Raw genomic sequence first — 14,067 nt, 5'->3', positions numbered from 1 at the left:
AGCTGACTGTAAGAGAGACACCAGCCCTGACTGTAAGAGACACCAGCCCTGACTGTAAGAGACTCCAGCCCTGACTGTAAGAGACTCCAGCCCTGACTGTAAGAGACCCCAGCCCTGACTGTAAGAGAGACCAGCCCTGACTGTAAGAGAGACCAGCCCTGACTGTAAGAGAGACACCAGCCCTAAGAGACCCCATCCCTGACTGTAAGAGACACCAGCCCTGACTGTAAGAGACACCAGCCCTGATTGGTACGGAACCATAACAGATCCCGGCTATAGATGTTTAGGAGTCATCTGATCTCTGGGAATGCTTTTTAAAGAGTTTAGACATTATGTTTTTTGTTTCCAGTTATCTTTTGCAATGATTACGCTCAGACGATCCAATTCTCTCCTGCTCTCCCTCATCTCTCCCTCTGTCGTTGCAGGAGGAGTATGTTCAGGAGGGAATCAAGTGGACTGCCATTGAATACTTCAACAATAAGGTGGTGTGCGAGCTCATCGAGACCAAGGTGAGCGAACACACAAACACATCACATCTGATTCACCTTTAAATGGCTACTTAAGATTTCTGTTTCTGCTAACACCATCTCCTTGGACTGATTTCTGTTTCTGCTAACACCATCTCCTCGGACTGACTCCTGTTTCTGCTAACACCATCTCCTCGGACTGACTTCTGTTTCTGATAACACTATCTCCTTGTGTTTCTGCTAACACCATCTCCTTGTGTTTCTGCTAACACCATCTCCTCGGACTGATTTCTGTTTCTGCTAACACCATCTCCTGGGACTGACTTCTCTTTTCCAGAACCCTCCGGGCATCATGTGCGTTCTGGACGATGTGTGCGCCACCATGCACGCCAAAGGGGAGGGGGCGGACGGAACCCTGCTGCAGAAGCTATCTGCTGCCCTGGGATCGCACGACCATTTCAACAACTGGAACTCTGGCTTTGTCATCCACCATTACGCCGGCAAGGTGGGCTCTCAGCACTGGGAGCGTGTGTGTGTCAGTGGTGCTGTGCAGGGGCGGATATCCCATTTCGTTGTATGGGGGGACAATACACGGTAACATTTCAGAGAGTAATTCCTGGGGGGGGGGACACAGGAAAATTGCAGATGACCCCGCCCCCTCCCCCCGCGACGGAGTTTTGCCATCTTTTTCACATGCAGGGACGCAATAACTCGTTTTTAAAATACACAAAGGCACGTCCCCCCCGGGATCTCCGCCTATGGTGCTGTGGTGTACTTTGGCAGCATAGCAAATCAGCTCATGCACTGTTATTAGCATTCACTTGTTTGCTTTTTTCATATTTATGGGTATTCTTTGTCGTTTCGTAATATTACACACTATTAGACTGTAAGTATTTTTATAACACCAAATGCACATAAACATTGTTTACAGATATGGATGTGTAAAAACATATATAATCCTATGTACACATGAAGCCATACATGGGCAGCCATCAAAATAGTGACCTTTTATTGGGCCTCTTCAGAAATGAAAGAACACGTATTAAAGCGGTCCAATGAATGCTGTTGTCTTCCTCCTCAGGTGTCCTATGACATAATGGGCTTCTGTGAGAGGAACCGTGACGTGCTCTTCCCTGACCTCATTGAACTCATGCAGAGCAGTGGACAGTGAGTCGCCTTCCTTAGAACGTGTTCACTTTCACTTTCACATTCAATCCTCTCACAGACATTAAACACCTGGTGTCACCGTGACACCATCACTGCATTTAAATCACTGCTAATAAATACTCTGATACCGTACATACTCTCTTAAATAATTCACTTTCAATCCTCTCACAGACATTCAACACCATCACTGCATTTAAACACCATTACTGCATTTAAACACCATCACTGCATTTAAACACCATCACTGCTAATAAATACTCTGATACCGTACATACTCTCTTAAATAATTCCACTGGGGGCTACTGGGTCCTGTAAGGGCCAGCCATTAGCTCTATGTAGAGTGTTGTCTGGTTCTATTAGAGTCTATTAAAGAACAATACCTCACCTGTTGTGGTATATTTTCCATAGAGGGTTTATCTGCAGCATCTTCCCAGAGAACCTCAATACAGAAAAAAAAGGACGACCGTCTACGGCTGGCACTAAAATTAAGGTACTGGAAGGACAACTTTTAATGTAGCTGATCTTAAGTGACAACTTTTAATGTAGCTGATCTTAAGAGACAACTCTTAATCTCTGTGTCTGTGTTAATGTGTGTTTTGTGTGTGTGTGTATGTGTGTGTCTGTGCGTGTGTGTGTGTGTGTGTGTGTGTGTCTGTGTGTATGTGTGTTTTGTGTGTGTGGTTGTGTGTCTGTGTGTGCGTGTGTGTGTGTGTGTGTGTGTGCGCCCCACAGAAACAGGCCAATGACCTGGTGAGCACGCTCATGAAGTGCACCCCTCACTATATCCGCTGCATCAAGCCCAACGAGACCAAGAGGCCCAAGGACTGGGAGGACAGCCGGTCAGTATCTCTCTCTCTCTCTCTCTCTCTCTCTCTCTCTCTCTCTCTCTCTCTCTCTCTCTCTCTCTGTCTCTCTCTCTCTCTCTCTCTCTTGCTCTCTCTCTCCCAATCTCTCTCTCTATCCCCTCTCTTGCTCTCTCTCTCTCTTGCTCTCTCTCTCCCAATCTCTCTCTCTCTCCCCTCTCTTGCTCTCTCTCTCCCAATGTCTCTCTCACTCTCTCTGTCTCTCTCTCTGTAAAACACATGATAGTTGGATGTGTAATGAAAACCTTTTGGGATGTCCATGTTGTATATAATTTAAGTTCATGGGCTGTATATGGTAAGGCCGAACCACTAGGGCCAGTTTGTGGTACAAGTCCGGTCTAGTTCTTCATTCTTTGGAGAACATGGGGATTCTGAAACAGTGAAAAATGGGTCATTGCTAGCACCTGACCCCAGAGAGAGCAGAACTAGTTCTAATAAGACCCTGATCAGGCCCAGAAGCGCTGGCTCTGTGTGGTGACGAGTGCAGCGTGTGACTGAGCAGGTCTCTGTCCACAGGGCCAAACACCAGGTGGAGTATCTGGGCTTACGAGAGAACATCAGGGTGAGGCGAGCAGGGTTTGCCTTTCGCAGAGTCTTCAACAAGTTCCTACAGAGGTGAGTACACTGCAGTCCTGGGGTAGAACTTCAGCTTGGTGCGCTTAAAAGGTTCTTCAACAAGTTCAGCTTGGTGTGCTTAAAAGGTTCTTCAACAAGTTCAGCTTGGTGTGCTTAAAAGGTTCTTCAACAAGTTCCTACAGAGGTGAGTGCACTGCAGCCCTGGGGTAGAACTTCAGCTTGGTGCGCTTAAAAGGTTCTTCAACAAGTTCCTACAGAGGTGAGTGCACAGCAGTCCTGGGGTAGAACCTCAGCTTGGTGCGCTTAAAAGGTTCTTCAACAAGTTCCTACAGAGGTGAGTACACTGCAGTCCTGGGGTAGAACCTCAGCTTGGTGTGCTTAAAGGGTTCTTCAACAAGTTCCTACAGAGGTGAGTGCACTGCAGTCCTGGGCTAGAACCTTGGTGTGCTCAAAGGGGTATCAGCTGGGTGTAGGTATCAGCTGGGTGTTTCCACTTACTGAATCTTGTGCCACTTGGCTCGACTGCTTAGGCAAGTGACAACAAACACACTTGGCACTTTAACATCTCATAATTCAATTCAATTTTATTCATATAGTGCCAAAACAATAAAATTGTCTCAAGGCACTTTAATTCAACAATAGAACATAAACATCCTCAAACTGGGACCCAAAGCACTGCTGATGCCAACAGGTGCTTCTCTTCTCCAGCTGCCGTCAGGCATTCCTAATGGTCATGTGTGTGGTGGAAGCTGTGTGTCAGGTAGTCCTGTAGGTGATGTAGTCTGTGTGGTTGGGACAGGTGTGTGTGTGTGTGTGTGTGTGTGTGTGTGTGTGTGTGTGTGTGTGTGTGTGTGTGTGTGTGTAGTCTGTGTGGTTGGGACAGGTGTCCCTGTACATTGATGCTGGTATGATTCTCTGTGTGTGATGGTGGCTGTGTGTTTGCCCTGTGTGTGATGCTGACTGTGCGTTTGTGGTGTAGTCTGATGTGCCTGCATGTAATGCTGTGTGTTTGTGCGTGTGTGTGTGTGTGTGTGTGTGTGTGTGTGTGTGTGTGTGTAGTCGGATGTGCCTGCACATAATGCTGTGTGTGTGTGTGTGTGTGTGTGTGTGCTGCAGGTATGCCATCCTGACAGCGGAGACGTGGCCGGGCTGGCGAGGGCGAGAGGAAGACGGGGTGCTGCATCTACTGCGCTCTGTCAACATGGACACCGACCAGTACCAGATGGGCCGCACCAAAGTGTTCGTCAAGAACCCAGAGTCGGTAAGACTCCACAACAGCCACTTCTGGGACTGATCAGACCTGAACCCAGTGCAGATGCATTGGATCAGTGCCAGATCAGAACCAGACCTGCCTGGCAGATAGAGGCTCACGTTCATTAAGCTCAACCAGTGGAACATGGTGCCAACAACACCAGTGCCATGGATCTGTGCCCAGGGAGAACGCTGTCAAATATCATCTATACTTTCAGTGTCTTTGGATTGGAGTGTTTGTGAAATGAATCAGTGTAGAAATAATGCAGTAACTCCTAACCTCATAACTTATAAGAGTGGAATCCCAGTGGAATCGGGATTCTGATTCGCTCACAGGGCCTCTGTCTTGACTCCTCCCACTAGTGTGATTCACTCACAGGTCCTCTCTCTTGACTCCTCCCACTAGTGTGATTCACTCACAGGGCCTCTGTCTTGACTCCTCCCACTAGTGTGATTCACTCACAGGGCCTATATGTCTTGACTCCTCCCACTAGTGTGATTCGCTCACAGGGCCTCTGTCTTGACTCCTCCCACTAGTGTGATTCACTCACAGGGCCTCTGTCTTGACTCCTCCCACTAGTGTGCTGTCTTGACTCCTCCCACTAGTGTGATTCACTCACAGGGCCTCTGTCTTGACTCCTCCCACTAGTGTGATTCACTCACAGGGCCTATATGTCTTGACTCCTCCCACTAGTGTGATTCGCTCACAGGGCCTCTGTCTTGACTCCTCCCACTAATGTGATTCACAGGGCCTATATGTCTTGACTCCTCCCACTAGTGTGTGATTCGCTCACAGGGCCTCTGTCTTGACTCCTCCCACTAGTGTGATTCACTCACAGGGCCTCTCTCTTGACTCCTCCCACTAGTGTGATCCACTCACAGGGCCTCTGTCTTGACTCCTCCCTCTAGTGTGATTCGCTCACAGGGCCTCTGTCTTGACTCCTCCCACTAGCTGTTCCTGCTTGAGGAGATGCGAGAGAGGAAGTTTGACACGTTCGCCCGCCTGATCCAGAAGGCCTGGAGGAAATACATCGCCAGGAGGAAGTATGAACAGATGAGAGAGGAAGGTGAGAAACTGAGTGTGTGTGTGTGTGTGTGTGTGTGTTTGTTTGAGAGAGAGTGTGTGTGTGTGTGTTTGTGTGTGTGTGTTTGTGTGTGTTTGTGTGTGTGTGTGTGTTTGTTTGAGAGAGTGTGTGTGTGTGTGTTTGTGTGTGTGATTGTTTGTTTGTGTGTGTGTGTGTGTGTTTGAGAGTGTGTGTGTGTGTGTGTTTGTGTGTGTGTTGGCATGTGTGTGGTCTGTGTGTGTGACTTGGTGCTGATGTATATGTGAGGGTGGACGGGTGACTGTAGATTGTTAGGGTGTATGATATGTGCATTTCTGTTGGTGTGTGTGTTTGACAGTATGCATATGTGTGAGTGAGTGAAGGAAGCTCTCTCTTTCTCATCCTTCTCTCTCTGTTCTCTCTCTCTCTCTTTCTCATCCTCTCTCTGTTCTCTCTCTCTCACTTTCTCATCCTCCTCTCTCTCTCACTTTCTCTCTCCTCTCTTTCTCTTTCTCATCCTCCTCTCTCTGTTCTCTCTCTCTCACTTTCTCTCTCCTCTCTTTCTCTTTCTCATCCTCCTCTCTCTGTTCTCTCTCTCTCTCACTTTCTCTCTCCTCTCTTTCTCTGGTACACTTCCACAGCCTCAGATATTTTGTACAACTCTAAAGAGCGTCGCAGGAACAGCATTAATCGTAACTTCGTGGGAGACTATCTGGGCATGGAGGAACGCCCTGAGCTGCGGCAGTTCCTGACGAAGAGAGAGCGAGTGGACTTCGCAGACTCCGTCAACAAGTTTGATCGCCGCTTCAAGGTGAAGTAGGAGTCTCTGGACAAACTACATTTCCAATGGCTTTCACTGTCACTCATCAGCCTTGTTGATCTACATCACATGAAGCTCGTTAAGGTCACTGTCACTCATCAGCCTTGTTGATCTACATCACATGTAGCTCGTTAAGGTCACTGTCACTCATCCGCATTGTTTATCTACATCACATGAAGCTCGTTAAGGTCACTGTCACTCATCAGCCCTGTTGATCTACATCACATGAAGCTCGTTAAGGTCACTGTCACTCATCCGCATTGTTTATCTACATCACATGAAGCTCGTTAAGGTCACTGTCACTCATCAGCCTTGTTGATCTACATCACATGTAGCTCGTTAAGGTCACGCGGAGCAAAATATGAAGCTGAATGTTCGGATAAACAACAATCCTTCTGTATGAGATCCTAAATCTATTTTAGTGGTCCTCCTTTCCTCTCCAGCTCCTTATTCTTCTCAGTCTGATGCCGTTCATATCTGTCCTTTCCTCTCCAGCTCTTCTCAGTCTGATGCCGTTCATATCTGTCCTTTCCTCTCCAGCTCTTCTCAGTCTGATCCCGTTCATATCTGTCCTTTCCTCTCCAGCTCTTCTCAGTCTGATCCCGTTCATATCTGTCCTTTCCTCTCCAGCTCTTCTCAGTCTGATCCCGTTCATATCTGTCCTTTCCTCTCCAGCTCCTTATTCTTCTCAGTCTGATGGCGTTCATATCTGTCCTTTCCTCTCCAGCTCCTTATTCTTCTCAGTCTGATGCCGTTCATATCTGTCCTTTCCCCAGATGATCAAGCGGGACTTGATCCTGACTCCGAAGGGGATTTACCTCATTGGTCGAGAGAAAGTGAAGAAGGGGCCAGAGAAGGGCCTGATCAAGGAGGTCCTGAAGCGCAAGCTGGAGATGGGCAACATCAGGGCCATCTCGCTAAGGTAAGCTACACAGTATGAACATCTTAGCCATCTCGCTAAGGTAAGCTACACAGTATGAACATCTTGGCCATCTCGCTAAGGTAAGCTAGACAGTACACCAGCTCAGGGTCACTGAACATCTTGGCCATCTCGCTAAGGTAAGCTACACAGTATGAACATCTTGGCCATCTCGCTAAGGTAAGCTAGACAGTACACCAGCTCAGGGTCACTGAACATCTTAGCCATCTCGCTAATGTAAGCTACACAGTACACCAGCTCAAGTTCACTGAGCATCTTACCCATCTCGCTAAGGTAAGCTACACAGTACACCAGCTCAGAGTCACTGAACATCTTAGCCATCTCGCTAAGGTAAGCTACACAGTACACCAGCTCAGAGTCACTGAACATCTTGGCCACCAGAACTCACTGCTTAGTAACCTAGCCACCTGTCCACTACAGCTGTTAAGTGAAAATTCACCCTAGTTACCTCAGGACTCCGGAGCTGCATATATAAGTATATTTATTAGACAAACAACAACAACAATTGCAATCGGGCTCACTCCCAGCACAAGGCTGAAAGTGAAGCAATATTAAACACATCGCACAAGGTTTATAAAGACAGAAGTTTAGCGTTCAGCAGGAAAAACCACGTGGTGGATTTCTGACGTCCGAGGCAAGGATGGAAGTTTTGCACAAGGTCGGAAGAAGCACAGTTCGACCCTTCTTATCACTTCTGGTCTAAACATGCTCTTGTACATATGCAGACTAAGCGGCACCTAATAATCTAAGTTACACACACACACAGAAAAGCCACGTTCCTGCTTTCATAAGCACATGATTCATATAAAGAATATATTAACACAAGGCACTTGATTCATATATTCTTAAGTCATTAACAGTGCTTGGAGATTATATCCATCAACAGCTTCTAGTGCAATTACTGTCAGCTTCCTCCCACTTCTGCCTATTTTCTAATATTTTCCTTCCACGTCTCCGCTATCCTCCTTTCACTTCCCCTCTTCACTTCCTCTCTTCTCTAACCCCCCCCCCCCCTCTCTCAGCACGAAGCAGGATGACTTCTTCATCATTCATGAGTCAGACTACGACAGCCTGCTGGAGTCCAACTTTAAGACCGAGTTCCTCAGTCTGCTCTGCAAGCGCTATGAGGAGACCACCAAGAGCAAACTGTCCCTTTCCTTCAGCGACAGGTCTGCTGCTAGGATAGCTACACAATGCTATCTACTGTATCATTATCATCAGTATATACTGTATGTGACAAGGGATGAGACTTAGGAAAGGTTTTTATCGCCAGGGTTAAGTAGGTTACTTTTGAAATGTTATAGGTTAGAGAACTATTTTAATTACTTCATCAAAGGAATGTAACCTATTAAATTTGATTACTTTTTAATACTCTTTGATTGGCAGACGAGAGGTGGTGCAAATTCGACCAACCATATAATAAAAAATAAAAAAACGCTAAAAAAAATTTCACATACTGCCAATTGAATGGAGCCTGTGTAGACAGCGAAAAGATGCCGAATATAAACGTTATATGCTACATATCCGTTTTTTAAAGCTTCTCACCGAAAAAAGAATATATTCGGATGTAACCCTTTTGGTTCAGATGTAAACCCACCCAACATTTTGATTTGTAACTGTAATTTAATTACATATTTTTCAGATTACATTTAACTCTGTTAGTTACATGTAACTAGTTACTCTCCAACCCTAGAGACAGAGTGTGTGTCTTTGACATGTAGAGCATATTCAGTGTGAAACCTGTTTCAGTTCTATCTCAGTTCTATCTCTAAGATTAGTCTGATGAGTCATGTGGTTATATGTTTCATCTCTGTGCTGTTGTTTAACCTTTAACCTCTAACCTCTGGCTCTGTGTCCCCCCTTCAGGCTTGACTTTAAGGTTAAGAAGGAGGGGTGGGGGGGTGGGGGCACGCGGACGCTGGTCTTCCAGCGTGGGCAGGGTGACCTGTCACAAACAAAACCAGGTGGGAAAACCCTTACGATCACCATCGGGGAGGGACTACCCAAGACATCAAGTGAGTAAGACAGCACAGCCCTGCGCAGTACAGCAGGGTCCTCTCAACAAACATTCAGTGCAGCAGGGTCCTCTCAACAAACATTCAGTGCAGTACAGCAGGGTCCTCTCAACAAACATTCAGTGCAGTACAGCTGGGTCCTCTCAACAAACATTCAGTACAGCAGGGTCCTCTCAACAAACATTCAGTACAGCAGGGTCCTCTCAACAAACATTCAGTACACAGGGTCCTCTCAACAAACATTCAGTACAGTACAGCAGGGTCCTCTCAACAAACATTCAGTGCAGTACAGCAGGGTCCTCTCAACAAACATTCAGTACAGTACAGCAGGGTCCTCTCAACAAACATTCAGTGCAGTACACAGGGTCCTCTCAACAAACATTCAGTACAGCAGGATCCTCTCAACAAACATTCAGTACAGTACAGCAGGGTCCTCTCAACAAACATTCAGTACAGCAGGGTCCTCTCAACAAACATTCAGTGCGGTAGAAACTCCTAGACCTACATCATCTGATCAACCTGCCCTCATCACGCATGACTGCATGTGTTTTCTTCTGAGAAAAGCTGCTCTTAAAACTCTTGAGGTCCATGCAGACCATCCTTGATGCATCCTCTCTGGTTCTGGTTCCCAAGCATGTGGTTAGCATATAGAGCTGGGTGACATGTTTTAGGCGTAGACTGCGTGTCACATTAATAGCACATTCTGACTCATGACTGCGTGTCACATTAATAGCACGTTCTGACTCTTCTCTGTTCCCCTCAGAGCCCTCCAGAAAAGGTGTTAGCCACGGCCAGGGCCAGAGACAACCGCCCGCCAGAGGTGAGCGAGCGCACCAATGAGATTGCAGCGCCGTCAGTCTGCAGCTCTGCATGCAAGTCCCCTTCTGGGGAGAGAAAAGATCTCTCGTAGCTGCTGTGCTTTTCAGCTTTGCTTTTCTGGTGTGTGTGTGTGCGCGTGTGTGTGTGTGCATGTGCATGTGTGTGTTTGCTTGCAATCTGTCACAAGTCAACAGTGATGACTGCAGGGGCCAAAAACAGCACAAGTTCAAAATATCTGAATGTTTTGATCCAATATACTGTGTAATATATATGCTGTGTGTTCACTCTTGTGTCTGCTGTATGTTCACTCTCGTGTCTGCTGTGTGCTGGATATGGTGGGCGGAGATGCTGTGTGGTGATGTCTGTTGTGTAGTGATGTTGTGTAGTGATGTCTGTTGTGTGGTGATGTTGTGTAGTGATGTCTGTTGTCGTGGTGATGCTGTGTGGTGATGTCTTGTGTGGAGATGCTGTGTAGTGATGTCTGTTGTCGTGGTGATGTCTGTTGTGTGGAGATGCTGTGTGGTGATGTCTGTTGTGTGTGTGGAGATGCTGTGTAGTGATGTCTGTTGTCGTGGTGATGCTGTGTAGTGTCTGTACTACTGTTGTTGTGGAGATGCTGTGTAGTGATGTCTGTTGTCGTGGTGATGCTGTGTAGTGATGTCTGTTGTTGTGGAGATGCTGTGTAGTGATGTCTGTTGTTGTGGTGATGTCTGTTGTGTGAAGATGCTGTGTAGTGATGTCTGTTGTGTAGTGATGTCTGTTGTGTGGTGATGTCTGTTGTGTGGAGATGTTGTGTAGTGATGTCTGTTGTGTGGAGATGCTGTGTAGTGATGTCTGTTGTCGTGGTGATGCTGTGTGGTGTGGCGAGCTCATCCACCATTGGCTGTGCTTCCTGTTCTCTCCCCCACAGGACACCAGAATGGCGCGGCCCAGTTCTCCCGCGGCCACGCCCCCGCCCCCGCCACCCCCAGGGAGCAGATGTACTGCGCCCCCCAGAAGCAGAAGCAGCAGCAGCGCCCGCCCACCAGCGCCCTCCCCAAGGTGGGCTCCCAGAAGGCCAAGCGAGGACCCGCGCAGCCCCGGCAGAGCAACTTGGACTTCCTCAACGTACCCGACCAAGGGGTGTCTGGGTAAGAGCAGAACTACAGGACAGTTTTATTATTATGACCTTCGTCCTCTACTACTTCTCTCATATACACTCACCGGCCACTTTATTAGGTACACCTGTTGAACGGCTCGTTAACGCAAATACTGTGTCTAATCAGCCAGTCGCATGCCAGCAACTCAATGCATGCCGGGTCCAACCTAGTACTAGCAAGGTGTACCTAATAAAGTGGCCGGTGAGTGTATGTCTGATGATGATGATGAAGAAGAAGAAGATGATGATGATGATACATGGGAGCTGAAGCTGAGACGTTAAACTATGATGATAGTAACTCTTGGCTGGTTGAATAGATGCTTTACAGGTGTTATACATGTTCCACTATAGTTCCACGTCATACTTAGTAACAACGTTTTGATCTTCATCGGGGCCAAAACTAAAATATCAGCTGAAATGGGATAACACTACCTGTAATTAATATCAACTGTGTAAGTGTGTGCTGCTCCTCACCTGTGTCCCCTTTGAGTTCGGTATGAGCTGTATGTGTTAGCTATATATGAGGCTCAGTAGATGGCGTGTCTGTGTGTGTGTGTAGAGCAGGTAGATGATATGTGTGTGTGTTTGTGTGGATGTGATACTCAGTAGATAACGCGCGTGCGTGTGCGTGTGCGTGTGCGTGTGCGTGTGCGTGTGTGTGTGATGCAGCAGGAAGAAGAGCATCAGCCAAACACGCGCCCCCCCTGCCCCCGCCAGCCGCCCCAGACCTCACGCCCCCCCTCCGGGCCCCCGATGCCGAGCGCTCTACCAGTACGCGGGCCAGGACACCGACGAGCTCAGCTTCAACACCGGGGACATCATCGAACTCGTCAATGAAGGTCATACATGAATACATACATACATACATACATACTGTACATACATACATGCATACATGCATACATACATACATAGAGGTATGGAACTACTACACACACACACACAAACACACACACACATACATATATAAATACATACATACATACATACATACATACTGTACATACATACGTACATACATACATACGTACGTACATACGTACACACACGCACCTATACATACACACACACACGCACACACGCACATACACACATACACATACATACACACGTACATACACATACACACATACACACATACGTACACACAGAGAGGGATGGAACTACATACAGACATACACACACACACATACATACACACATTCACACACACGTACATACATACAGTACCAGTCAAAAGTTTGGACACACCTTCTCATTCATTGGTTTTTCTTTATTTTTATTATTTTCTACATTGTAGATTAATACTGAAGATATCAAAACTATGAAAGAACACATACGGAATTATGTAGTAAACAAATAGGTGTTAAACAAACCAGAATATGTTTTACATTTTAGCTCATGAATCTGATCGAGAGAATGCCAAGAGTGTGCAAAGCTGTCATCAAAGCAAAAAGTGTCTACTTTGAAGAATCTAAAATCTAAAATATATTTGTTTAACATAACACTCTGTTGTTTGCTACATAATTCCATGTGTTCTTTCATAGTTTTGATGTCTTCAGTATTAATTTACAATGTAGAAAATAATAAAAAATAAAGAGAAACCAGTGAATGAGAAACTGTGTCCAAACTTTTGACTGCTCACAGGAAGCCAGGGCCTGATCCACCTGATTGTGAGTGAACCTCCTTGGGATTTTGTGGGCATTGTCCAGGTTCCCCCTGTGACCCTGCTGATTTTAAAACGAGGATAAGCTCCTGAGCATACCTTAAGTGCGCTGGTGCTGGTGCTGGTGCTGGTGCTGGTGCTGGTGCTGGCGCTGAGATTGATGGTGATTTTCATGCCTCTCTTACCTCCTTTCCAGATCCATCAGGATGGTGGCGAGGGCGTTTCCATGGCAAAGAAGGCCTCTTCCCTGGAAACTACGTGGAGAAATTCTGAAGACCATCTCAGTGCCCTGTGCCTCCAACCAACAGCACTTTACAGTTTGCTTACGGGTGCCACTTCCTGCATCTCTCCTTCCTGTCCCTGCGAGGAGAGAAGAACCTTCCGGTCTCCTGTAGATCATGATGGGCTTACAGAGGGCACTTCTGAACCTGGACAAAAGAACCCGAAATCAGTCAAAACATTTCATATACAGAAACCCAGTCAGTGGAATGAAGAACACATCCAATTAGGAACGGATCTGTTTGGGGGATTTTTTTTTTCCTTTTCACATGTTTTTAACTCGTTATTAAACAGAAATATCTCACTGACCAGAGACAACCACAAGGGGGCAGTGTTGGAATGTGAACTTTTTGTAACTTTTTCTTTTCAACAAGTACATGACAATTAACACCTCTCTGACTAATTTACAGCTTAACCAGTTAAATGTGTGCTAATTTCTGCTTGTGTAGTGTATATTCCATGTCTTTTGAATTGTGTGATACAGAATTAATCACTGAAAATATTTACAATATTCTCTACCATCATTTGAAATTAGAATATGAGAAATTTGAGAAAGTATCCCTGGTTTAAACCACGATGTGAAGCCAAGTCAGAGTGATGCCTGTAAAATCAGTCCTTCATCTGTTCCAAACTACACAATAAACCCCATACACATGCACACTGCCAATGAGGCAGGTCCCTAACATGCACTCTGAGATCTCCTTCAAATATGTGTGAGTGAGTGAAAGAGAGAGAGAGAGTGTGTGTGAGTGTGTGTGTGTGTGTGTGTGTGAGTGTGTGTGAGTAGGTGAGTGAGTGAGTGCGAAAGAAGAGGGAAAGAGAGAGAGATGTGTGTGTGTGTGTGTGTGTGTGTGTGTGTGTGTGTGTGTGTGTGTGTGTGTGTGTGTGTGTGTGAGTGTGTGTGAGTAGGTGAGTGAGTGAGTGCGAAAGAAGAGGGAAAGAGAGAGAGATGTGTGTGTGTGTGTGTGCGCATGACAACAAGAAAGAAAGAGAGCATTTATATTTAGTAGGTGGTCGAGGCAG

General features: G+C 46.4%; 1 protein-coding gene across 1 annotated transcript in view; it reads left to right on the top strand.

Moving 5' to 3' along the window:
* The window catches only part of myo1f (myosin IF), a 28,386-nt gene extending 14,653 nt beyond the window's left edge, over positions 1–13,733 (top strand). The window contains exons 13-28 of the mRNA XM_031574322.2: positions 426–509; positions 805–972; positions 1,549–1,634; positions 2,043–2,124; positions 2,367–2,473; positions 3,014–3,112; positions 4,190–4,334; positions 5,277–5,391; positions 6,009–6,178; positions 6,964–7,109; positions 8,150–8,296; positions 8,994–9,142; positions 9,906–9,962; positions 10,872–11,091; positions 11,769–11,938; positions 12,962–13,733. Coding sequence (XP_031430182.1) covers positions 426–509; positions 805–972; positions 1,549–1,634; positions 2,043–2,124; positions 2,367–2,473; positions 3,014–3,112; positions 4,190–4,334; positions 5,277–5,391; positions 6,009–6,178; positions 6,964–7,109; positions 8,150–8,296; positions 8,994–9,142; positions 9,906–9,962; positions 10,872–11,091; positions 11,769–11,938; positions 12,962–13,038 — 2,022 coding nt within the window. The 3' untranslated portion in view covers positions 13,039–13,733. The remainder of the gene's footprint in view (positions 1–425; positions 510–804; positions 973–1,548; positions 1,635–2,042; positions 2,125–2,366; positions 2,474–3,013; positions 3,113–4,189; positions 4,335–5,276; positions 5,392–6,008; positions 6,179–6,963; positions 7,110–8,149; positions 8,297–8,993; positions 9,143–9,905; positions 9,963–10,871; positions 11,092–11,768; positions 11,939–12,961) is intronic.
* The last annotated feature ends 334 nt before the right edge of the window (positions 13,734–14,067 follow it).

Source organism: Clupea harengus, chromosome 10 (assembly GCF_900700415.2).
Source record: "Clupea harengus chromosome 10, Ch_v2.0.2, whole genome shotgun sequence".
Taxonomy (NCBI): domain Eukaryota; kingdom Metazoa; phylum Chordata; class Actinopteri; order Clupeiformes; family Clupeidae; genus Clupea; species Clupea harengus.
The sequence above is the reverse complement of the archived record's forward strand: the minus strand, read 5'-3'. Positions and strand labels throughout refer to the sequence as shown.